At 39.2% G+C, this 27,319-nt stretch overlaps 1 protein-coding gene across 1 annotated transcript in view; it reads right to left on the bottom strand.

The window, feature by feature from the left end:
* Positions 1 to 27,319, bottom strand: part of Spag17 (sperm associated antigen 17) — a 257,906-nt gene that overhangs the window by 139,085 nt on the left and 91,502 nt on the right. Inside the window, exons 5-6 of the mRNA NM_028892.4 lie at positions 21,791 to 21,977; positions 19,581 to 19,775 (exon numbers count right to left, since the gene is read on the bottom strand). Coding sequence (NP_083168.3) covers positions 19,581 to 19,775; positions 21,791 to 21,977 — 382 coding nt within the window. The remainder of the gene's footprint in view (positions 1 to 19,580; positions 19,776 to 21,790; positions 21,978 to 27,319) is intronic.

The raw sequence follows: 27,319 nt of genomic DNA, 5'->3' as shown, positions 1-27,319 counted from the left end.
CTCTAGTTAGCTTTTGGTCATGTTACAGCAGGGACATTTTTTCTGAATAGTTGCCCCTGCTGACTGTCAACTGATAGTAGAATTCCATAAAGTTAGACTTGAAAGTTTACCTAAAATATTTATGTTTTTTATGTCTACATTTAAATATTTGGGTCTAATATTATGACATATCATCCTATTGTAAAAGGCCTAGTATTAGTTTGTTATATATATTTTTTGAGACAGAGTTTTACTGTAACCTATGTAGGTTTGCCTGAAACTTATTATGGAGCCTGAAAATGACCTCAAACCAATGGGCAATCCTCCTATCTTGGCCTGTCAAATTCTGGGATTAGACATATGAGACAGTATGTTTTTATCATGCAGAATGTGTGTGTGTGTGTGTGTGTGTGTGTGTGTATTAGTACACTGTCTTATATAAAGATTATATCTGGTAATTATGCAGCATTTTCTCACCAGCTTCAGTAATGCATTATTTAATGAATATCTTGTGAGATAATAGTCACGGGTCTGGGTTTGAATCTCAAATTTCTGACTTAATAGTTACCTCTAGTTCTAAAGTCCTTTTCTCTTTTTGGTGAGAGAGAGAGAGAGAGAGAGAGAGAGAGAGAGAGAGAGAGAGAGAGAGAGAGGCCACATAGGGCTAGGACTTAGTAGGTGACATTTATTCTCCTTGACCTCCATTATGATCTTTTCAGATTCATTCTCAGTACTGTAGAAGTCTGTCTTCAGCATCCCATTCTCCATTTCCTGGGTATTCCACCTCTTGGTGTAGACTTGGGGGGTCCTCCTACAATTTCATCTATGTCTCTCCAGGTTTGTTCTTTGTCCTAATGTAGCCTCTTTGTAGGAGCCTCTCCTCCCATCCCATTTTCTTTTTATGTGGACTCTGTCTCTTAATGCAGTCCCAGGTCTCCCAGATCTTTTCCTGAATTCTGCTTTGGGCCTGCATTTATGGTATCCCCATTCATTTTTACTACTCATGGACTGCAACATTATGGTCTATTGTGGACCTCCTAAAGCTATCTGAATCTAGAGAGGATAACAGCAACCAAAGAATGGAGCACCCAACCAACAATGATGAGATATCAGCACCAAAAATATCATAATTCCAGATGCCTACCCCAGTGAAGAAACACAAACATGAATAGACAAGACAACGTGCTTCCACAAGAATCCAACAACCCTACTTAAGGAGGTCCTAAGAAATGCAGCAAGACAAGAACTTGAAAATAGCTATTAGGAATATGTTCAAAGATCTTAAAGAGGATATAAATAAATCCCTTAATGAAGTCTGTGAAAATATAAACAAACAGTTGAATGAAATAATGAAAACAATTACAGGCTTGAAAGTGGATTTAACAAAGGAAGAGTGACTGAAAAAAAACTGAAATAAGACTGGAAATGAAAAATTTAGAACATTGCACCAAAACCACATAAGTAAGCCTCATTAGCAGAATACAAGAGGGAGAGGGAATCTCAGATGAAAAGGTAGAAGACATGGATCCTCAGTCAAAGAAAGTGTTAGATCTAAAGGAACCCAGCTACAAAACATCCAAGAAACCTGGGATACTATGAAAAGAACAAATCTATGGATAATAGGGATAGAAGAAGAATAAAAACCTAGTTAAAAGGTACAGAAAATGTTTTTAACAAAATTATGAATGAAATTTCCTCACTCTAAGGATAAGGATAAGGATAAGGATAAGGATAAGGATAAGGATCTAAGCAGCATATGAGACACCAAAAGACAGGACCAGAAAAGAAATTCCCCATGACCGATCAAAACACTAACTATATAAAGCAAAGAAAGCTACAAGGGAAAAACACCAGGTAACATGTAAGTGGTAGATTCATTAGAATAACATAGGATTTCTCAGTAGAGACTCTGAAGGCCAGAAGGGCCTGGAGGGGCAATGATCAACTCTGATACACCCAGACTTCTATACCCAGCAAAGCTATCAAACATTTTACAATGAAACCAAATTTAAGCAACTTATGTCTACTAACTCAGTGCTACAGAAGGCACTAGAAAAACAACTTCAGTACGAAGAAGTTAACCACACATAAGAAGATACAAGGAATACTCACAACAGTAAATGAAAGGGGAGGAGCACGATAACAAATTTAAAATGCTGCTCATTGGTAGCTCTCATTATTAATGGTCTTAATTTCTCAATAAAAAGACACAGACTAGCAGACTAAATTGTAAAATTGAATCTATTCTTCTTGTGCATTCAAGAAATACACTGCCAGCAAGAATAGACATCACATTGGGATAAAAGGATGGGAAAATGTATTCTAAGCAAATAGACTCAAGAAACAAGAAGGTGTTGCCATTTTAATATTTGACAAAATATACTTCAGGCCACAACTAATCGCAAGAGGTAGAGAAAGATACTACACACTTATCAAAGTAAAAAAATATACCAAGAGGATATTGCAATTCTAAACATTTATGCATCAAACACAAGGGGATCCAAGTTTATAAAAGAAAAGACTATAGCTAAAATCACACATTGACTCTCACACAGTAACAGTGGGTAACTTTTCTTTAGTACAACTGACTCCATGATGGATATACCATTCTGGCCATAAAACTAGACAGCACTACCTGCCAAAACTAAAGTAAAGACTTAATTCATCAAAGTCCATGTTCTGAGAAAGTCTCTAACTAACCTTATTTTCTGGCTTCTGTAGTTCTGCTCTGGCTAACTGTTCTTGTTAACGGAAGTATGTCATCCTAAGATATGGTTTTCCGTGCTTAAAAGCTCACCCTGAGAAAGTCTTGGGGCTGCACTGGGATCCAAAAACCTCAGTATAGTCACTGGTCAGTTAATACAGATTTTCTATTTAAAATCTGCACTTTACCAAACTGGAAAAACTAAAAGAAACAAATGGATTTCATGATATATACAACCTCCACACCCATAACCCCTCAAAGAAGTAGAATCAGCAGTAGTTTATAGTCCTCCAACCAAAAAATCCCAGAGCCTATAGATTCACCACAGAATTCTACAATATCTTCAAAAAAGATTTAATACCATCACCTTTAAAATTATTTTACAAAATAAAAACACAAGGAACATTTCTTATTGTTTTTAAATAAGGCCACTATTTCCCTGATACCAAAACCACATAAATACTTGTCAAAAGAAAAAAATTATCGGCCAATATCCTTTATTAACATAGGTGTAAAAAATTCTCAATAAAATATTTCCAAACTGAACCTAAGAACAAATACTTTAAAAAGATTATGAACCAGTCTGTTAACAAAGCTGATCATGTGCCACAGAGTTCCAAACCCAAACACCACCAGGATAGAGTAGGTCTCCAAGGAGTGCTGACATACCTGTGAGCACAGGTAAGAACACCATGTCTGCTCAAATTCCTGGCCCAAGAGGGACCAGTCCAAAGTCATCAGGACACAGGAACCAAGGAACAGCCAGTGACAGGATCCTTCAGGTTTCTGTCTGCACCCAGGAGCTTACCCTGTGCCATAGCTCTCCATACCCAAATTCCTCCTGGAGAGAACTCATCTCCCAAGAGTACTGATAAGGATTTCTGAAGGGACAAGCCACAGTCAGAGTCAGCAAGACCAGCTAACACCAGAGATATCCAGATGGTGAGAGGCAAGGGTAAGAATATAAGCAACAGAAACCAAAGCTATTTGGCATCATCAGAACCCAGTTCTCCCAGTGAGCCTGGGATACCACATCACAGCAGAAAAACAAGACTCTAATTTAAAATCACATCTCATGATGATGGTAGAGGACTTTAAGAAGGACATAAATAACTCCCTTAAAGAAATACAGGAGAATACAGGTAAACAGGTAGAAGCCCTTAAAGAGGAAACACAAAAATTCCTTAAAGAATTACAGGAAAACAACCAAACAGGTGAAGGAATTGAACAAAACCATCTAGGATCTAAAAATAGAAATAAAACAAAAAAGAAATCACAAAGGAAAGACAAACCTGGAGATAGAGAACCTAGGAAAGGGATCAGGAGTCATTGATGCAAGCATCACCAATAGAATACAAAAGATAGAAGAGAGAATTTCAGGCATAAAAGATACCATAGAAGATATTGACACAATAGTAAAAAAAAAACGAAAAATGCTAAAATCTCCTAACCCAAAACATCCAGGAAATCCAGGACACAATGAGCAAGGATAATAGGTATAGAAGAGAGCACAGATTCCCAACTTAAAGGGCCAGTAAATATCTTCAACAAAATTATAGAAGAAAACTTCTCTAACACAGAAAGAGATTCCCATAAACATAGAAGAAGCCTACAGAATTCCAAATAGATTGGACCAGGAAAGAAATTCCTCCCATCATGTAATAGAAAAAAGAAAAAAAGAAACACAAAACAAAGAATATTAAAAGCAGTAAGGGAAAAAGGTAAAGTAACAAAAAAAAAAGGTAAAGAATTATAGGAAAACACATACACAAAAAAAGACCTATCAGCATTACACCAGACTTCTCACTAGAGACTATGAAAGATAGAGAATCCTGGGCAGGATATTCAGTGCAAACCTGGCAGAGGTTCCCAAGGTATTCAGAGGACGCTCCATGCTGCAGGCCCCCTAGCACACCCAGGACCTCGGGATCACTGGTGAGTGGAACGCAACATCAGTTCCAAAGAATCCCGGAGGGTCTTGTGCCAGTAGGAACAGTGACAAAGGAACCTCACCTGACCAGAGGCTGGGATTTGTTCTGGTCGGGGTCAGCCCCACGCCATCTTTGGGGTGAACCCAGCAGAGGGTGACAAGGTCCCCAGAGGACTCTCCATGCTGTAGGCACCCTAGCATACCCAGGAGCTTGGGATCACTGGTGAGCATGTGGGCAGCAGAAGCAACAAAGCTTCTTGGACAGAGACCCTTGGACCTTCATCCTCAGCAGGGAGGCAGAGCTGAGACGCAGGCCCCTGGGTACCTTCCTTGTCAGAGGAGAGTGAGCCTCCAGGAAGGGCTCTGACCCCAGGACTCAGGAGGTGGATTTGAGCTCCAGACTTCTGTGCACCTTCCCTACAAGAGGAGAGCTTGCCTGCAGAGAGTGCTCTGAGCACTGGGACTCAGGTGAGATTTGGACTCCCAGGAGTGCTGACATAAGCTAACAGAATCACAAGAGGAACAAGCCTCAGCCAGAGACAGGTAGAACATCGAACACCAGAGATTTCCAGATGGTGAAAGGCAAATGTAAGAATCTTATTAACAGAAACCAAGACCACTGGGCATCATCAGAACCCAGTACATCCACTACAGAGTCCTGGATAACCCAGGAAAAGCAAGATTCGGATCTAAAATCATATCTCATGATGGTGGTAGAGGATTTTAAGAAAGGCATTAATAACTCACTTAAAGAAATACAGGAGAACATTGATAAATAGGTAGCAGTCCTTAAAGAATTACAGGAAAACACTGTTAAACAGGTAGAAGTCCTTAAAGAGGAAACACAAAAATCCTTTAAAGAATTATAGGAAAACACAATCAAACAGATAATGGAATTGAACCAAGCCATCCAAGATCTAAAAATGGAAGTAGAAACAATAAAGAAAATCCAAAGGGAGACAACTCTGGAGATAGAAATCCTAGGAAAGAAATCAGGAACAATAGATGGGAGCATCAGCAACAGAATACAAGAGATGGCAGAAAGAATCTCAGGTGCAGAAGATTCCATAAAAAACATGGACACAACAATCAAAGAAAATGCAAAATCCAAAAAGATCCTAGTTCAAAACATCCAGGAAATCCAGGACACAATGAAAAGACCAAATCTAAGATTAATAGGTATAGATGAGAATGAAGACTTTCTTTCCTTTCTCTCTTTTCTTTTTCTTTCTTTCTTTCTTTCTTTCTTTCTTTCTTTCTTTCTTTCTTTCTTTCTTTCTTTTTCTTTTCTTTTCTTTTCTTTCTTTCTTTCTTTCTTTCTCTCTCTCTTTCTCCTTCCTTCCTTCCTTCCTTCCTTCCTTCCTTCCTTCCTTCCTTCCTTCCTTCCTCTCTTCTCTCTCTCTTTCTTTCTTTTCTTTTATTCTTTGTTTGTTTATTTGTTTTTCGAGACAGGGTTTCTCTGTATAGCCCTGGCTGTCCTGGAACTCACTTTGTAGACCAGACTGGCCTCAAACTCAGAAATCTCCCTGCCTCTGCTTCCCGGGTGCTGGGATTAAAGGTGTGTGCCACCATGCCCGGCTTGAGAATGAAGATTTTCAACTTAAAGGACCAGTAAATATCTTCAAAAAAATTATAGAAGAAAACTTCTCTAACCTAAAAAAAAAGAGATGCCCATGAACATACAAAAGCCTACAGGACTCCAAATAGACTGGACCAGAAAAGAACTTCCTTCGGACACATAATAATCAGAACAAAAAATGCACTAAATAAAGACAGAATATTAAAAGCAGTAGGAGAAAAAGGTCAAGTAACATATACAGGCAGACCTATTAGAATTACACCAGACTACTCACCAGAGAATATGAAAGCCAGAAGATCCTGGACAGATGTTATACAGACACTAAGAGAACACAAATGCCAGCCAAGGCTACTATACCCAGAAAAACTCTCAATTACCATAGATGGAAAAACCAAGGTATTCCATGACAAAGCCAAATTCACACAATATCTTTCCACAAATCCAGCCCTTTAAAGGATAATAAAGGGAAAACTTCAACAAAGGATGGAAATTATGCCCTAGAAAAAGCAAGAAAGTAATCCTTCAACAAACCTAAAAGAAGACAGCCACAAGAACAGAACTCCAACTCAAACAACAAAAATAACAGGAAGCAATAATAACTTTTCCTTAATATCTCTTAATATCGATGGACTCAATTCCACAATAAAAACATATAGACTAACAGACTGGCTACACAAATAGGACCCAACATTTTGCTGCTTACAGGAAACCCACCACAGGGACAAAGACAGACACAACCTCAGAGTAAAAGACTGGAAAACAATTTTCTAAGCAAATGATCTGAAGGAACAAGTTGGAGTAGCTATTCTAATATTGAATAAAATCCACTTCCAACACAAAGATATCAAAAAATATAAGCTGGAGTAGCCATTCTAATATCTAATAAAATCGACTTTCAACCCAAAGATATCAAAAAAGACAAGGAGGGGCACTTCACACTCATCAAAGTTAAAATCTTCCAAGATGAACTCTCAATTCTTAATATCTATGCTCTAAATGCAAGGGCAGCCACATTCATTAAGGACACTTTAGTAAAGCTCAAAGTATACACTATACCTCACACAATAATAGTTGGAGACTTCAACTTCCCACTTTCATCATTGGACAGATCCTGGAAACAGAAATTAACAGAGACACATTGAAAACAACAGAAGTTATGAAACGAATGGTTTTAACAGATGTCTACAGAACATTTTATCCTAAAGCAAAAGGATATACATTCTTCTCAGCACCTCATGGTACCTTCTCCAAAACTGACCAAATAATTGGTCACAAAACAGGCTACAACAGATACAAAAATATTGAAATTATCGCATGCATCCTATCAGATCACCAAGGACTAAGACTGATCTTCAGTAACAACATAAATAGTAGAAAGCCAACTTTCTTGTGGAAGCTGAAGAACATTCTACTCAATGATAGCTTGGTCAAGGAAGAAATAAAGAAAGAGATTAAAGACTTTTTAGAGTTTAATGAAAATGAAGCCACAACTTACCCAAACTTATGGGACACAATGGAAGCGGTCCTAAGAGAAAAACTGATAGCTCTGAGTGCTGCCAAAAAGAAACTATACTGAGCATACACTAATAGCTTAACAGCACACCTGAAAGCTCTAGAAGAAAAGGAAACAAATTCATCCAAGAGGAGTAGAGGGCAGGAAATAATTAAACTCAGGACTGAAATCAACCAAGTGGAAATAAAAAGAACTTTTCAAAGCATCAAGCAAACCAGGAGCTGGTTCTTTGAGAAAATCAACAAGATAGATAAACCCTTAGCCAGACTAACTAGAGGGCACAGGGACAGTATTCTAATTAACAAAATCAGAAATGAAAAGGGAGACATAACAACAGAATATGAGGAAATCTAAAACATCATCAGATCTACTACAAAAGGCTATACTCAACAAAACTGGAAAACCTGGATGAAATGGGCAATTTTCTAGACAGATACCAGGTACCAAAGTTAAATCAAGATCAGGTTAATGATCTAAATAGTCCTATATACCCTAAAGAAATAGAAGCAGTCATTAATAGTGTCCCAACCAAAAAAGCCCAGTACCAGATGGGTTTAGTGCAGAGTTCTATCAGACCTTCAAAGAAGATCTAATTCCAGTTCTTCACAAACTATTTCACAAAATAGAAGCAGAAGGTACTCTACCAAATTCATTCTATGAAGCCACAACTACTCTGATACCTAAACCACACAAAGATCCAACAAAGAAAGAGAACTTCTTACCAACTTCCCTTATGAACATAGATTCAAAAATACTCAATAAAATCCTCACAAACCGAATCCAAGAACACATCAAAATAATCATCCATCATGATCAAGTAAGCTTCATCCTAGGAATGCAGGGATGGTTTAATATACAGTAATCCATCAACATAATCCACTATATAAACAAACTCAAAGACAAAAATCGCATGATCATCTCATTAGATGCTAAGAAACATTTGATAAAATCCAACACCCCTTCATAATAAAAGTCTTGGAAAATTCAGGAATTCAAGGCTCATACCTAAACATAATAAAAGCAATATACAGCAAGTGAGCAGCCAATATCAAATTAAATGGAGAGAAAATTGAAGCAATCCCACTAAAATCAGGGACTAGACAAGACTGCCCACTTTCTCCCTACCTATTTAATACAGTACTTGAAGTCCTAGCCAGAGCAATTAGACAACAAAAGGAGATCAAGGGGATACAAATTGGAAAGGAAGAAGTCAAAATATCACTATTTGCAGATGATATGATAGTGTATATAAGTGACCCTAAAAATTCCTCCAGAGAACTCCTAAATCTGATAAACACCTTCAGTGCAGTAGCTGGATATAAAATTAACCTAAACAAATCAGTGACCTTTCTCTATACAAAGGATAACAGGCTGAGAAAGAAATTAGGGAAACAACACCATTCACAATAGTCACAAATATAAAATACCTTGGTGTGACTCTAACTAAGGGAGTGAAAGATCTGTATGATAAGAACTTCAAGTCTCTGAAGAAAGAAATTGAAGAAGATCTCAGAATATGGAAAGATCTGCCATGCTCATGGCTTGGCAGGATTAATATGGCAAAAATGGCTATCCTGCCAAAAGCAATCTACAGATTCAATGCAATCCCCATCAAAATTCCAACTCAATTCTTCACAAAGTTAGAAAGGGTCATTTGAAAATTCATCTGGAATAACAAAAGACCTAGGATAGCAAAAACTATTCTCAACAATAAAGGAACCTCTAGGGGAATCACCATGCCTGACCTCAAACTGTACTGCAGAGCAACTGTGACAAAAACTGCATGGTACTGGTACAGTGATAGACAGGTAGATCAATGGAACAGAATTGAAGACCCAGAAATGAACCCACAAACCTATCGTCACTTGATCTTTGACAAAAAAGCTAAAACCATCCAGTGGAAAAGGGCAGCATTTTCAACAAATGGTGCTGGCTTAACTGGCAGTTATCATGTAGAAGAATGTGAATTGATCCATTCTTATCTCCTTGTATTAAGCTCAAGTCTATGTGGATCAAGGAACTCCACATAAAACCAGACACACTAAAACTTATAGAGGAGAAAGTGGGGGAAAGCCTCGAAGATATGGGCACAAGTGAAAAATTCCTGAATAGAACACCAATGACTTGTTCTGTAAGATCTAGAATAGACAAATGGGACCTCATAAAATTGCAAAGCCTCTGTAAAGCAAAGGACACTGTCAATAAGACAAAAAGGCCATCAACAGTTTGGGGAAGGATTTTTACCAATCCTAAATCTGATAGGGGAATAATATCCACTATATACAAAGAACTCAAGAAGCTGGACTCCAGAAAATCAAATAACCCCATTTAAGAATGGGGCACAGAGCTAAACAAAGAAGTCTCAACTGAGGAATAATGAATGGCTAAGAAGCACATGAAAAATTGTTCGACATCCTTAATCATCAGGGAAATGCAGATCAAAAGAACCCTGAGATTCCACCTCACACCAGTGAGAATGGTTAAGATAAAAAATTCAGGTGACAGCAGATGCTGGTGAGGATGTGGAGAAAGAGGAACACTCCTCCATTGCTGGTGGGATTGCAAGCTTGTACTACAACCACTCTGGAAATCAGTTTGGCAGTTCCTCAGAAAATTGGACATAGTACTACCAGAGGATCCAGCAATTCCTCTCCTTGGCATATATCCAGAAGATGTTCCAACTGGTAATAAGAACACATGCTCCACTATATTCATAGCAGCCTTATTTATAATAGCCTGGAGTTGGAAAGAACCCAGATGTCTCTCAACAGAGGAATGGATACAAAATTGTGGTACATTTACACAATGGAGTACTACTCAGCTATTAAAAACAATGATTTTCTGAAATTCCTAGGCAAATGGATGGATCTGCAAAACACATAAAACTCAAGAAGAAGGAACACCAAAGTGTGGATACTTCATCCCTCCTTAGAATGGGGAACAAAATACCCATGTAAGGAGCTACAGGGACAAAGTTTGGAGCTGAGACGGAAGAAAGGACCATGCAGACACTGCCCCATCCGGGGATCCATACGATAAACCACCACCAAACACAGACACTATTGCATATGCCAGCAAGATTTTGCTGACATGACTCTGATATAGCTGTCTCTTGTGAGGCTATGCCAGTGCCTGGCAAATATAGAAGTGGATGCTCACGGTCATCTATTTGATGGAACACAGGACCCCCAATGGAGGAGCTGGAGAAAGTGCCCAATGAGCTACAGGGGTCTGTAATCCTATAGGAGGAACAGCAATATGAACTAACCAGTACCCCCTGAACTCTTGTCTCTAGCTGCCTATGTAGCAGAAGATGGCCTCATCGGCCATCACTGGGAGAAGAGGCCCTTGGTCTTGCATAGCTTATATGCCCCAATACAGGGGAATGCCAGGGCCAGGAAGCAGGAGTGTGTGTGTATGAGAGTAGGCCGGTGGTGGGTATAAGGGACTTTCAGGATAGCATTTGTATTGTAAATGAAGAAAATATCTAATAAAATTTTTTTAAATAAGAAGAGAAAGAAAAGAAAGAAAGAAAGAAAGGAAGGAAGGAGGGAGGGAGGGAGGGAGGGAGGGAGGGAGGGAGGAAGGAAGGAAGGAAGGAAGGAAGGAAGGAAGGAAGGAAGGAAGGAAGGAAGGAAGATCCTGGGCAGATGTCTTATAGACCCTAGGAGGACACAAATAGCATTCCCAGGCTACTATACCCAGAAAAACTCTCAATTACCATAGATGGAGAATTCCATGACACAACCTAATTTATATAATATCCCTACAAAGGATGATAAATGGAAAACTCCATCATAGGGAGGAAAACTACACCCTAGAAAAAGCAGTAATCTTAAAAACAACCCAAAAGAAGAAAGCAACACATACATAATTCCACCTTTAACAAACATTATTTCTTAATATTTCTTAACATCAATATATGCAATTGCCCAATAAAATGACATACACTAGCAGACTGGATAAATAAAAAGAACCTAGCATTTTGCTGCATACAAGAAACACACCTCAGACATTGCTTTAGAGTAATTGCTGGAAAATAATTTTCCAAACTAATGATCCTAAGATATAAGCTGGAGTACCCATTCTAATATCAGTTAAATTTGACTTTCAACCAAAACTTACCAAAAAAGATAAGGAAGGACACTTCATACTCAACAAAGGAAAAATCTACCAAGAAGAAGTCTCAGTTCTGAACTGCTATGCTCCTAATGCAAGGACACCCACATTCATAAAGGAAACTTTACTAAAGCTCAAAGCACACATTGCTAAAACCACACACAATAATAGTGGGAGACTTCAACACTCCACTCTCATCAATGGACAGATAACGGAAACAGAAACTAAACAGAGACACAGTAAAACTAACAGAAGTTATGGACCAAATGGATTTAACAGATAGATATAAAACATTTCATCCTGACACAAAAGAATATACCTTCTTCTCAGAACCTCATGGTTCCTTCTCCAAAATTGACCATATAATCAGTCACAAAACAAGCCTTAACAGATACAAAATATACTGAAATAATCCCTTTTATTCTATCAGATCACCATGGACGAAGGCTGTTCTTCAATAACAAAAACAACGGAAAGCCCACATACACGTGGAAGCTGAACAACATCCTACTCAATGATAATTTGGTTGAGGAAGAAATAAAGAAAGAAATGAAAGACTCTTTAGAATTTAATGAAAATGAAGGCACAACATACCTAAACTTATGGGACACAATGAAAGCAGTGCTAAGAGGCAAACTCATAGCTCTAAGTGCATCCAAAAAAAAAAAAAAAATACAGAGAGCATATACTAGTAGCTTAACAGTAAACCTGAAAGCTCTAGAATAAAAAGAAGCAAATCCACCCAAGAAGAATAGACTGGAGGAAATAATCCAACTCAGGGCTGAAATCAACCAAGTAGAAACAAAAGGACTATACAAAGAATAAAAATAAAAAAACAAAAACAGGATCAGAATAATGATCTAAACAGTCCCATAACCCCTGAAGAAACAGAAACAGTCATTAATAGTCTCCCACCAAAAAAAGCCCAGGACCAGACAGGTTTAGTGCAGAGTTCTATCAGACCTTCAAAGAAAACCTAATACCAATACTCCTCAAACTATTTCACAAAATAGAAACAGAATGTACTCTACCCAATTTGTTCTATGAAGCCACAATTACTCTGATACCTAAACTACTCAAAGGCCCAACAAAGGAAGACCAATTTCCCTTATGAATATCGATGCAAAAAATATTCATAAAATTCTCACAAACTGAATCCAAGAACACATCAAAAATATCTTCCATCATGATCAAGTAGGCTTCATCCCAGGGATCCTGGGATGGTTCAATATACAGAAATCCATCAGCGTAACCCTACTACATAAACAAACTCAAAGAAGAAAACCATAGGATCATCTTATTAAATGTTGAGAAACCATTTGACAAAATTCAACACCCCTTCACAATGAAAGCCTTGGAAAGATCAGGAATTCAATGCCCATACCTAAACATAGTAAAAGCAATATACAGCAAACCAGTAGCCAACATCAAGCTAAATAGAGAGAAACTTGAAGCAATCCCACTAAAATCAGGGACTAGACAAGGCTGCCCACTCACTCCCTACCTATTCAATATAGTACTCAAAGTCCTAGCCAGAGCAATTAGACAACAAAAGGAGATTAAGGGGATACAAATTAGAAAGGAAGATGTCAAAATATCACTATTTGCAGATGGTTTGGTAGTATGCTTAAGTGACCCCAAAAATTCTACCAGAGAACTCCTAATGCTGATAAACAACTTCTGCAAAGTGGCTAGATGTAAAATTAAGTCAAACAAATCAGTAGCCTTCCTATACTCAAAGGATAACCAGGCTGAGAAAGAAATTATGGAAATGACATCCTTCACAATAGTCATAAACAATATAAAATATCTTGTTTTGACTCTTCCCAAACAAGTGAAAGATCTATATGTCAAGAACGTCAAGTCTGAAGAAAGAAATTGAAGAAGATCTCAGAAGATAGAAAGATCTCCCATGCTCATTCATTGCCAGGATTAATATAGTAAAAATGGCCCTCTTGCCAAAAGCAATCTAAAGATTCAATGCAATCTCCATCAAATTTCCAACTCAATTCTTCATAGAGTTAGAAAGAACAATTCTGAAATTCATTTGGAATAACAAAAAAGCCAGGATAACAAAAACAATTCTCAACAGTAAAAGAACTTCTGGTGGAATCACCATCCCTGACCTCAAGTTGTAGTATAGAACAATCATGATAAAAAACTGCATGGTATTGGTATAGTGACAGGGTGGTAGATTAATGGAATAGAATTGAAGACACAGAAATGAATCCACACACCTATGGTCACTTGATCTTTGACAAAGGTGGTAAAACCGTCCAGTGGAAAAAAGACAGCATTTTCCACAAATGGAGCTGGTTCAGCTGTTGGTCAACATGTAGAAGAATGTAAATTGATCCATTTCTATCTCCTATCTTAAGTCCACATGGATAAATGGCCTTCAGATACACTGAGTCCAATAAAAGAGAAAGTGGGAAAAAGTTTCAAATACATGGGCACAGGGGAAAATTTCCTGAATAGAATACCAATGTCTTAATGCTTAGCACTTATGTGCTAAGATGAAGAATCCCTTCAATGCTACCTCATAAAATTGCAAAGCTTCTGAAAGGCAAAGGACACTGTCAATAGGACAACATGGCAGCCAACAGATTGGCAAAAGATCTTTACCAACCCTATATCCGATAGAGGGCTAATATCCAATATATACAAAGAACTCAAGAAGTTAGACTCCAGAGAACCAAATAACCCTATTGAAAAATGGGGACAGAGCTAAATAGAGAATTCTCAACTGAGGATTGAGTGGCCATGAAGCACCTAAAGAAATGTTCAACATCTTTAGTCATCAGGGAAATGCAATCAAAACAACCCTGAGATTCCACCTCACACCAGTCAGAATGGCTAAGATCAAAAACTCAGGTGACAGTAGATGCTGGCGAGGTCGTGGAGAAAGAGAAACACTTCTCCATTGCTGGTGGGATTATAAGCTGATACAACCACTTTGGAAATCAGTCTAGCTGTTCCTCAGAAAATTGGACATAGTACTACCTGAGGACCCACTAATACCACTCCCCAGTATATACCCAGAAGATGCTCTGACATGTAATAAGGACACATGCTCCACTATGTTCATCTCAGCCTTATTTATAATAGCCTGGAGCTGGAAAGAACCCAGATGTCCTTCAACAGAGGAATGGATACAGAAAATGTGATACATTTACACAATGGAGCACTACTCAGCCATTAAAACAATTAATTCATGAAATCACAGGCAAACGAATGGAACTTGAAAATATCATCTTGAGTGACATAACCCAGTCACAAAAGGACACACAGGATATACACTCACTGATATTAAGTCAAAAGTTTGGAATACCTAAGATACAATTCACAGACCATATGACACTCAAAAAGAAGGAAGATCAAAATGTGGATGCTTCAGTGCTTCTTAGAAGGGGAACAAAATACTCACAGGAGAAAATATGGAAATAAAGTGTGGTGCAGAGACTGAAGGAAAGGCCATCCAGAAACTACCACACCTGGGGATCCATCCCATATATAGTCACCAAACCCAGACTCTACTGTGTATGCTAAGAAGTGCTTGCTGGCAGGAGCCTGATATAACTATCTCATGAGAGACTCTGCCAGAGCCTGACAAATACAAAGGTGATGAGCGTAGCCAACCATTGGACTGAATGTGGGGTCCCTGATGGAGGAGTTGGAGAAGGGACTGAAGGATCTGAGGGGGTTTGCAGACCCATGGATTAGAGCAACAGTGTCAACTGGTCAAACACCCCCGGGGCTTCTGGGAACTGGACCAACAACCAAAAATTATACATGGAGAGACCCAGCTGCATATGTGGAAGAGAAGAGCCTTACTGGACATAAGTGGGAGGAGCAGCCCTTCAGCTTGAGGGTGTTCAATGCCCCAGTGTAGGGGAATGCCAGGGTGGGAAGGCAGGAATGGGTGGGTGGTTGAGGGAGTACCCTCATATAGGCAGGGGGAGGGAGGGTGGGATAAGGGGTTCCAGAGGTGAGACCTGGAAAGGGGATAACATTTCAAATGTAAATAAAGAAAATATCCAATAAAAGAAAAATAAAATATTATGAACCATGACTTCGACTTAGAGATATAGGTATGGTTTAACATGCATGAATTAATAAATGTAGTCCATGACATAAACAGACTAAACGAAAAAACCCCACATGATCATCTAACTAGATATAGAAAAGACCTTTGTCAAAATCCAACACCATTTCATGATAAACAACCTAAAGACATACAAATGACATATCTTAACATAATAAAAGCAATTTACAATAAGCTCATTGCCAATGCCAATGTGAGTGGAGAGAAACTCAAAACATTTTCACTAAATCACAAATAAGACAAGGATGTCCATTCTTTTCATACACATCCTATGCAGTACTTGAAATCCTGGATAGAGTAACAAGACAACTGAAGGAGATCAAGGGTATAAAAACAGGAAAGAAAGAAGTCGAAGTATCTTTATTTGCAGATGACATAATTTTATACATAAGCATTCCTATCAATCCAATAAGGAAAGTTCTAATGCTGATAAAAATCTTCAGATAAGTATCAAGATACAAAATTAATGTAAAAAAAATCAATAGCCTTCCTATGTTCAAATAACAAATGGTCTGAAAAAGAAATCAGGAAATAATAACCTCTAAAATAGCAAAAATATCATCTTTGGGTAACTCTAACCAACTCAGGGAAAGACTTGTATAATAAGTCTTTAAGAAGAAAGAAATGGAAAAGGATATCAGAAGATTAATAAGATCTTTTATGCTTAAGGATTGGTAGGATTAATGAACTTAAAATGGCCACCCCATCAAAACAATCTGCAGATTCAACTCAATCCCCATCAAAATTCTAACACAATTCTTTCAAGATATTGAGAAAGCAATTCTCAACTTCATATGGAACCAAAAATTTCCAGGGTAGCTAAAATTATCCTGAATAACAACATAACAACAACAACAACAGAATAGCATAACAACATAACAACAACAATAATGCCAGAAGCATTACCATTCAGATTTTTAGTTGTATTAGAGAGTTGCAATAACCAAAACACAAAGTATTGCCATAAAAGTAGACATGCTGATTAATGGAATCTAATCAAAGCCATAGGCATAAGTTTTCATGCCTATGGAAATCTGATTTTTGATAGAGAAGCCAGAAATACACAGTGGAGAAAGAGAGAGCATCTTCAACAAGTGATACTAGTCAAACTGAATGGCTATATGTAGAAGAATGCAAGTTGATCCACACTCATAATACTACAAAAACAAAACAAAACAAAACAAAACAAAACCAGAAAACCAGAAACCCCAGCTCCAAATGGATCAAGGACATCAATATAAGGGCAGACATACCAAGTCTTACAGAAGAGAAAGTGGGATTAGTCTTAAACTCATTAGCACAGGAAAGGCCTTTATGAAAAAGACATCAATAGCACAAGTATTACCAACAGTTAATACGTGGCTTCCTGAAACTGAAAAACTTCTGTGTGGAAAGGATCCATCATTTAAAAAATGACAACCTACAGAATGAAACGAATTCTTTGCTAATTATATATTTGATAGAGGGTTGGTATCTAAAACACATAAAGAATGATAAAACAAACACAATAACAAAAAAACAAACTCTGAATAAAAAACCAAATAACTTCATTTAAAAATGGTCTATACAGAACTAAGCAGAAAGTTCTTAAAAGGAAAACACAAATGGCTGAGAAACACTGAAAGAAATGTTCAACATTCTTATGCACTAGGGGAATGCAAAGTAAACTGCTTTGAGATTTCCATGAAATGGAACCTATACACGACATTGCTAAGCTGGTCAAGAACCCAAGGCTACATATGTGCCATGGGCCTAGGGGAAAACCTAACACTATTATTCTGCTAAGGGAACACAGCAGTAAAAGTATTCCTAATGACATTCTGCTATACACATGGATTAATGCCATACAGTAGGTGGAAACTGACGCAGAGACTCACAACTAGACAATGTGAAGAGAGTAAGACACTTTAGATTACTTGGTACTGAATGAGATATTTTCATCAATGATCTTTTCTCAAGGTTCCAGGATCTACACAGAGGTAATTGGTAACTCCAAGAAAACAGTGCCTCTCCCACAGGAGACTGATGCACTATGAAATCACAGAGACTGCGGCAGCATGCACAGTACCTGCATAGATTTAAGCCAGGTAAGGTTCCTGCATTGAAATAGGAAAGTAGACACAGGGCCCCACCCCTAACCAAGAAGTTATCTGTAGTTGATACCAACTGGTAAAAGGAAAATCCGTTTTCTCCAAGTGAGTCTTACTGGGTATATTAACAACATTGCATAACAGACCCCATACTCAGGAGTAGTTGGTCAGCACAAAGCTATTTCAATAATATTTTTCAGACTTTGTTTCATTTTACATTCTGGGGGGCATTTTGTTTGTTTGTTTTATTTGTCTCTTACTATATAAGCAAGATTTTGATTTCTGTTTTTGTAGAGTTTCTCTGTGTATTTTGTGGGTTTTTTTGTTTTCCTTTTAAGAGAGTAAAAAACCAATAATTTGAGTAGCTGTAGAGGTAGGAAAGATGATTAAGGAACTAGGGGAGTGGAAAACCACAAGATATATGAAAGTATTTTTTTCGATAAAATATACTTCCTTGGAATGTTGGGAAAACTATAAAAATCAATATATTTAAAACTCTTAGCATTGAGCTTAGATCCCAAATTATGCACCCAATAAATGGTAATTATTAATATTATCAAAGGTAGTGATTTCTAACTTTGGGGAAAAATAGAAGGAAATTGATATTTGACTGTAAGTTAAAAGGCATGGTGAAAATATTTATGATAACATCAATATCAACACATATAGTAAGAGTAACTTGGCCCCTGGAATCACAGATTGGCATTGATTCTCAGTGCTGTTACCTGAAGGTCACAGTAGCTTTCTGGTTTTTGTCCCATAGAAGTAAATTAGCACATTCCTTGAGATAAAGACCCCAATACTCAAAATGACTGGACAATAATATGGCTGTGGCTTCATCTCTTTAATTTCCCAATTTAAGTCTGGAAGATACAATGTTTTCTCTGACTTTTATTACAATGAGTTAGTAATATATGTAGAATAACTAACATGTAAAACCAAACTGAACAGGTAACTCAGCAGTTGAGAGTACTTGCTATTCTTCCAGAAGACCTGAGTTTGGTTCCTGGCACCCATGTCAGGTTATGTACAGCCACTTGCAACTCCAGCTCCAAATGGTCCAACACCATCTTCTGTTCTCCATGAATACACATACACACACACACACACACACACACACACACACACAAACACACACACACAACTGTATGATCTTGTCAGAGCTGTTCAGTGACTATGTCATTTGAAAGAAAAGAGTATTAACAAATATTTATCTAGCCCAGGCTTTGGCTAAACATTGCAGGTCAAAAGTTCCTGAAAAATAAAGTTGTGTTACCACCCTTGCTTTCAGCTAAAAGACTGAGAACAGTTGAGTAACTAAGTCTTCTGACCTGGGGTTATGTTTTCTGTGACTACACAGGGATACGAGCACCGAGTATGATTTTAATTTGCCAAATTTATGGCTCTTGGCTGATATAAGCAGAATATATAGCAAATCAGTCTTGAAAGGATTTAATATAGTGTATGCTTTATAACCATGTTTCAGACAGCAGATTGCCTTTGTATTGAGGGGTAGGGGCAATACTGATGGACTCTGTGAGTTCCGAGGCCAAGTGTGTACCTTCTGGCTGAAGGACAGCTTCCTGTTGCTGCCTGACTGCTGCCAGGTGTGTCTGTAGAGGTTCATAGTTCTCTGAAGATATTTTAATCACACTGGTTATAGGAATGCCAAGCTCAGTCATAATGGCCAATAGCTGAGGATTGTTGAAGCCCACAACAATAATGTAATATTGGGCACCATCGTCTGGCTCATCATCTGTTGGAAATACCAGAAAGAAGGTCAGCTCTCATTGTTAGGTAGAACAGGTTGTCCCCAGGCAAACCAGTGGTGAAACTCAATTATGCTTATGTTCGTAATCTCTCTGGCTTGCCAAGACCCAGGCAGTTGGCTGGGACACAGGCCTGTTGACTGTTTTTCATTATTGCTTTTCCAGTAAAGAGACTGTGGCCATTTTATAAAATATTAAATCATGTTTGCAAATGAGACATAGACATATTAGGAGGGCCAACACACATGGGGTCTGCGGCCATGGAACATGGTGCCTGAGCTTTTGTCAGAGTTTAACCTGTAACTAGTTTCCTTTGATTCTAATCTCAGTTGAGCAACATCTGGCTTAACTCCCGAGTTACAAGTAGCTCCAGATTTCTGGTACTTTATAAGTAAAGGTGTTTACAGGATAAGGAAATACTGTGGATGTGCTCTGTAGCATAGCACTGAACGAATTCATGTCAGGGTGGTGAGAACACCATGCATCAATGGTGAGGCAGCTATACTGTATTCCTTCTGAAGACATACATAGTATAAAGTAGTTCTCTATTCTCATTTTCCTGGTAATGTTCCTTATGAATATTAAAACATGAGACTCTCTTAGACTACGATGTTCTGGGTGTGACAGAAATCGTCCTGCTTTCATGCTGACCATGCATGATACACAAGAACTTTACACTGTACAGTGCAGCACAGTGCAGCTCAGTAAAGCCAATGTACATGCCATACAACAGATGCTCACATTTTAAGTTCATGTAATTAATTCTCCCCAACCTTGAAAATGGTCAGCATTGGTATTGACTATGGAGAGCACAGAATCATTGTTTTGGGGTTTATTATCTTTAAGTAGAGATACATGAGAGGGATCAACTGATAAAAGATGCAAAAAAATAAAAAAGCCAGTTTCTCTTACTTAATTTAAACACAGTAAAGATCAAAAGTGTTGAAAGAAATCAAGAATCAAGTCTATTGATTACAAATAACAAACAAATAAAATAAAGATAGTAACAGGTAGTTCTGTCTGGACTCAGAGAAAACCAGCTGTGAATCACTCAAATCATGAGTAACTCCTGAAAATGACTCAGTTTTGGGTCAGCCAATTATGACAGAACGAAGTTCTATTTGATCTGTTGAAGACAGAAAGATTGTGTGAAAAGTTTGAGTCAAGAAGATGCGTTCTTACATGGATGGCCTGGACCGAGGCCCCCCCTCCCCTGCCCCAATACATAGGGCTGCCTTGTCTGACTGCAGTGGGAGAGGATGAGCCTAATATTGCAGAGACTTGATGTGTCAGGATAGGGGTATAGCTAGGAGAGGGCCCACTCTCTCAGAGGAGAAGGGGAAGGGGGGGAGGAACTTTGTGGGGGCCAGGGAAGGGGAACTGCATTGGGAATGTAAATAAATAAAAATAAAATATGCTGTATAGATAAAAAAGAAGCTGTGTTCTGCATATCCTCTCAAATAATTAGATTTCTCACATGTATCAACTTTTATTCCACTAACTTATCTGTGTGTGTGTGTATGTGTGTGTGTGTGTGTGTGTGTGTGTGTGTGTGTGTGTGCATGTGCTTGCACGTGTGTGTGCTGTACAGTCATGCCTGTGTGTGCCATAATGCGCCTGAGGAGGTCAGGGGACAACTTGTGGCAGCTGGTTCTCTTCTTCCACCATAAGAAGCCTGGGGGTGATGGTGAGGCCTGAGAGTGAGCAACTTTCCTCAGGAGCCATCTTGCTAGATCACTTTCAGTTTGCCTATAATTACACCTGACTTTCCATTACATTCTCATCAAGACAGTAATTAGAAAGAAAAAAAAAGCTAAAACCATACATGGATTGCAAACAGAAATATTTTTTTCAATCTGAGTGCCACAGAGCATAGGTCATATGTGGCTTTAAAATAGAAAGGCTAAGAATGATAGTGTGTAATTATAGAGGTGACTCTTAAAGCCCTATTCTGGTCTATAAAGCAAGAGGTGGAAGACACCATGTGGAGCTACACACTGACCGATATAGGATTTGGCCTCGTCATCTTCTCCCCTCCGTTTTAACTGTGTGGTCTTCCTCACTGTTACAGTGGCCTCAGGCTGGTCCTTGCTCTTTCCCTTCCCAGGCTTGGCACTGGCAACTTTCTTCTCCTTTGGAGACTTCCCTTTTCCTTTGTCTTTTTCTGATTTTGTTCTTTCTTCTACCATCTGAAACGAGAAAGCACATTCTTACCCTCCAAGTCATCTTGTGAGTAAGCAAAGGTTTCCCCAAACTTAGGCAACTTCATCCTCTAATTCACGTCATCAAATCAACTCTTGATTTTACTGCATTTCCATTATTATTTGCATCATCTTGCCTCCAGAATCCTGCCCTATTTGAGTTCCTGTCCTGATGTCCTCTAATGATAAGCAGTGCTGTGGAACTATTTGAGCTGAATCAACCCTTTCCTCTTTAACTTCATTTTTGGTCATGGTATTTTGTTGCAGCAATAGAAATACTAGTAAGACAGGGGCACTGAGGGGCAGGCAGGAGTGTAGTGGGGAGGTACCAGGAGGTTGTTTAAAAGAGTAGCCTTCTAGAAGAGGGTCATCTAAAGGAGTCTCTCAATAATTTGAGCTATGTGCTTGTGCTGATGTGGGGTAGGGCAGAATCGGAGGAAGAGTCAGAATACCTTGTGGTGTCAGGAGCTTGGGTTGGTCTCTTAGCCCAATTTTGGAGTGCACATGTCTTTGTGTGAAAACAATCAAGCAAAACAAAACAAACCGGAAGACAATGAATAGGCTTTCTAAAATCTACCTATGTTTTTCATGTTGGCCATTTTTAAAGGTTAAAAGGTCTTCTGAGATCTTAACACTAAAAAAAAAATTCTCATTATTACAATTCTGCTTAAAAGCATATAGCCCTGACTAGTGAGTGGCTGATATCTAGGAAGAGGGGATCCATAGAGGGTGACATTTGCTTGTATTCTTCACAAATTGCTCTAGGGCGTGCTTAGTTCACATGTCTGTGGGAAGATCCAATATTTACCCTGCCCCTTCACAACTTCCCCCAAACTTTGCACACTATTTCCTAGGAAAACTGAAAAACGTGGAAAATGAGACACAAACACTGTAGCACCTGGAATATGGCGTGAAACACTGAAAAACATGAAAAATGAGCAATGCACACTGTAGGACCTGGCTTATGGCGAGAAAAATGATAAACGAGGAAAATGAGAAACTAACATGGTAGGACCTGGAATTTGGCGAGAAACACTGAATAACGTGCAAAATGAGAAACACACACTGTAGGACCTTGAATATGGTGAGAAACAGTGAAATCATGAAGAATGAGAAATACACACTGTAGAAAATGGATTATGTTGAGAAAACTGCGTCTGTGTTGATAAATTGGAAGTGTTTATTCTCATTGAAATGATAGTGGAGTACAGGGCCTAAGATGATGACTCTACAGAATATAGATAAATATGTGCATCTTATTTTTTTCATATGTAAAAATACTTGAAGATAAAAATAATTAAAATATTGTATAATTATTTTGGGCTTTGACATCCATTTCCTAAGGTCATGGAAACTAATTTGAAAACCTCTAAGATATTATAGCCTGGGTAAGTCGAAGATAGGGAGCATTGGTACTCAGCCAACAGGTTGCATGATAGAGGGGAGAGAAGTTTGTGCTCTATATGATTTTTTTTTTTTTTTTGCTGCTAAGGGCTCTGAAGGACTGACTCAGGCAAACTTTGGTTTTCACGGACGGCATCACTGGTGCCAAAAGATTCCCTGGCTAGTGTGAGGGTTCCAAGGCTGGCAACGCTGCCACTCTTGCTCCTTAACAGCCACGGGAAAAAAATATCTGTGAAGGCTCCTGCTGATAGCACTGGGTAAAAACTGGGAAAGTACACCAGAGGTTGCAGAAAATGAAGAGAAATTCAATGTGGCTGAAGCATATGCAAGTGGTAAGACATCAGGATAGAAGAGACAGAAGCAGTAACCTCAATAAAGGCAGCTGCAGCAGCCACCTCTGCCACAGCAGCCACCTGTGCCACAGCAGCCACTTCTGCCACAGCAGCCACGGCAGCAGCCACAGCATAAGCCCTTGGGATGGAAGTGAAAATTCAAGAAACCAGTCCCATGCCAGACAGACAAGGGCAGTTAAAAGGAAAAGAGCACAGAGTCAAAGTCAAGCCCACCAGACATATGTCTTCCTTATTCTCTCCCTGATGATGAAGAAGAAGAAGAAGAAGAAGAAGAAGAAGAAGAAGAAGAAGAAGAAGAAGAAGAAGAAGAAGAAGAAGAACTAAGCTTAATGAGAAAATGACAGCAAGCACAGAAGTTGTGAAAATCTGTGAGTTTTTTTTTTTAATGTGAGCATCCATATAATCATTTGCTTGCTCAGTGGACCTTTCTGTGAGTAGAGGGACAGAGCAACAGAGGCTGGGAGTGTCATGAACAGTTTTGGATGTGACACAGGCCTGGCACAGGGATGTGAGAGGGTCCAGCATTTCTCCCTGCATTAGATATGAATTGGTGCCTACAACAGGGCTAGGCACTACCTCTTAGAGTTGAATCTAAGGGAAAAGAAAGATAAGTAGACAGACAGACAAAAACAGAACTAAAATTTTAATGACTGCAGAGACAGAAACATAACTGAAGAGACTGTGCTTATAAGTCTGTGGATGAAATGCCTTCTCTAAGGAGGGGGCCTTTGAGCAAAACCCTGAAAAATTAGTCAGAATGACCGTAAGAAACAGGGAAAAGGTGCCATGTAAAGGCATGTGGGCATAAAGAAACTGTGTGTTCAGAGAGCCGGAAGACATAGGGCACCAAGACAAGGGCAGAGTGGCCCAAGGCAAAGGTAGACAACTAGGAATGGACATGTAACCCAGGACTTTAGAGATGGGGCCAATAAATTCTTACCTCATTGAAAAATCAGCAGGAAGACTTGAGAGTTTTAGGGTAGGGGAGTTTATAAAAAACTGAAATTTTAATAAGGAGATGTAGAAATAGTCCAGAGAAGACCTAACAGTGACTCACATGAAGGTGTTGGCAGAGTGGAGAAACGTAGATGGATTTCAGATCCATTCTGGATGTTGAAACTGTGAGAGTCTAACCACAATAGTGACGAAGGAGGCATATCAAAGGGAGCACCATGGATCGGAGCTTGAGCCCCTGGGTGGTTTGGTGCTAGTCCTCACTGAGATAGAGAACACTGGTGAGAAGCAGTTTTCAGTTAACATGGGAAGACTACTGTAAGTGATCACATTATATTGGAGGGCCATGAGAAGAAGCCTGGTAAGGTTGGGCTAAGTCTATAAGCCTTGGAGACCCTGAAGGGATGGTAGGAGCTTTGTCTGTTCCAGGCACCAGGCCCCTGTCACATAACTGCAGTCCTCTGCAGCCTGCCCCCTCCCTTTCCCCAAGAGATTTGTGGCCATCAGTCACATAGTGGCAAACCCCCAAGCCCTTCCACATTTAGAGGTTAGGCATCCCTAACCTCTCAGACCAAGCCAATAGGAAGTACATACTGTCAGACCCCAACCCACTCCAAAACTGTATACAAAGATCCTATCCAGAAGGAATGAAGGTGTGTGAGAATTATCCCCTTGTCTGAGAGCTTCTGTCATAAAAGCTGTAACACCACTGCCAGGTAAGCGAACTGTTCTCCCGAAAGGCCACCAGAAGTTCCCCTCACTGGCTAGCTAGCTTTTCACTGGCTCAGCACAGCATAGCTAGTACCCTTTCTCCTTCACTTGAACCCTCCCACCTGGCCTGGCCAGAGATCTCCATAGAAAGCCTCTGGTACACAGGCCCATACCTTGTGCTTCTAAGGGCCACATTCTGTGTTCAGACATGTTAACTGCAGTTACCAATTCCAAAAGCAAGTAACAGAGCTCAGATAAGTTCATGGAAAGACATAAATTGACTTGAGAATTGGGTAAGAGCTTCTAAGAAATGTGAGAATTGGGCTTTGGATCATGGGTAGTCCCAAATCTATCCATTTGGTATAGGAGAAGAAGCCAGTCAATAAGAGGGAGAAGTGAATAAAAGGTCAAAAAACGTAGGATGTAAGGAAACACAGCAAGTGGACTAAAAAGTTTAAAAAGATGCACCTGTAGTTGTGGCTAACACTAAGCAAAGACAGCTATGGCAAGCTGTAGAGGTGGCAGACATGGAGACACATGACACCAAGGACAGCATTTGTGTGGGCCAGCTACCTTGTCAAGTTTCGTTGTGAAGGGAACTTGGACCGTGCATCATTTGTCAGGTGAGCAGATGGCAGTGGGCATAAAGATGAGTTAAGAATGTACCTCTGTGTAGACAGCAGGAGTTTCCATGTTTGCTGGTTGATAGAATAATCCAGGGAGATGTTGAAGGTATAGGGGGACATCTGAAAAATTCCAGACAAGATTCACTAGTTCAGGATGAGCCACAGAGAGAGGCTCAGTTGTTGGGTGTAGATGGAAGAAAGGAAGAGCTCTGGGTGGTCCTGAGAGAATGTTCCTAGTTTTCAAGAGAAGTGAGAATGTTCCTAGTTTTCAAGAGAAGTGTGTGTGTGTGTGTGTGTGTGTGTGTGTGTGTGTGTGTGTGTGTGTGATGAAGTCAGCAGGCAAGATCAGCAGGTAAAAAATGTGGAATTTCCAATAAAGTTAGATAACGTCAGGGTCATCTCAGACAGTCAAAGAGCAAGTGTACTGGGGGAATGTGGTAGGATTTAGCCTTTTGTGTGATGAAAACAGAACAAGCATGTTGGGTCCTCTGAACGTCTTGAGTTGTCTTTGTTTGCTCAGATACAAACATGAAGAGGGTAGGGTGGGGTTGCTGAGTTCAAGATCATGATGGAAATAGAGAAAAGAGAGGAAATAAGACTTTCTAAAGCACAAGACGACAGGTGTGGACCATGGAGTAGAAGACAAACAGCAGAAATGACAATACATAGAGACTGGTGGCTGCTGTTGACCAGCACTTACAATGGAGTTGAAGACACTTTGGGGATGGGGGAAGTTCCTATTAGGTCATTTTAAGAGGGGAGGATAGGGGACATCCAAGTTTAGAGAATGGGAGACCTTAACACTTCAGTGGTGATGGGCCAGGGTAGAAAACCATAGGAGTAAATGGCTGATGTGGGATGGAGGAAATGACCATTAGATAATCAAGAAGTCATTATGAAAACCTCTGTTCACAATGAGAGAAATAAGAAAAGAATCAATGACAAAGGCAAAAAAGACCCAGAGAAGCCAAGGATGTTAGAGCCTGTTCAAGTGTCCAGGGCAGTGACAGACCAATGGGAGAGTCTGGAAGACTGAGCAGGTACCTGTGGCTGGGCTGCTGCATCAGGCACCAAGGCTGTACAACATTAAACACACCTTTCTGGTTTATATTTGAAGTTCTCTCTATAACTTCATTTTTCTACAAGGAGAAAACTTTAAGCCAATAAGTCTGCCCTGTAATACCGAAAATAATATTCTCAGCCATAAGTTAGCAATGAGCTATTTTAATCATGGCTGTCATCAATATTTAGGATATTTCCATTTACAGAGATCATGTTTTAT

This window comes from Mus musculus, chromosome 3 (assembly GCF_000001635.26).
Source record: "Mus musculus strain C57BL/6J chromosome 3, GRCm38.p6 C57BL/6J".
Classification (NCBI taxonomy): Eukaryota; Metazoa; Chordata; class Mammalia; order Rodentia; family Muridae; genus Mus; species Mus musculus.
This window is presented reverse-complemented; position numbering and strand designations above follow the sequence as displayed.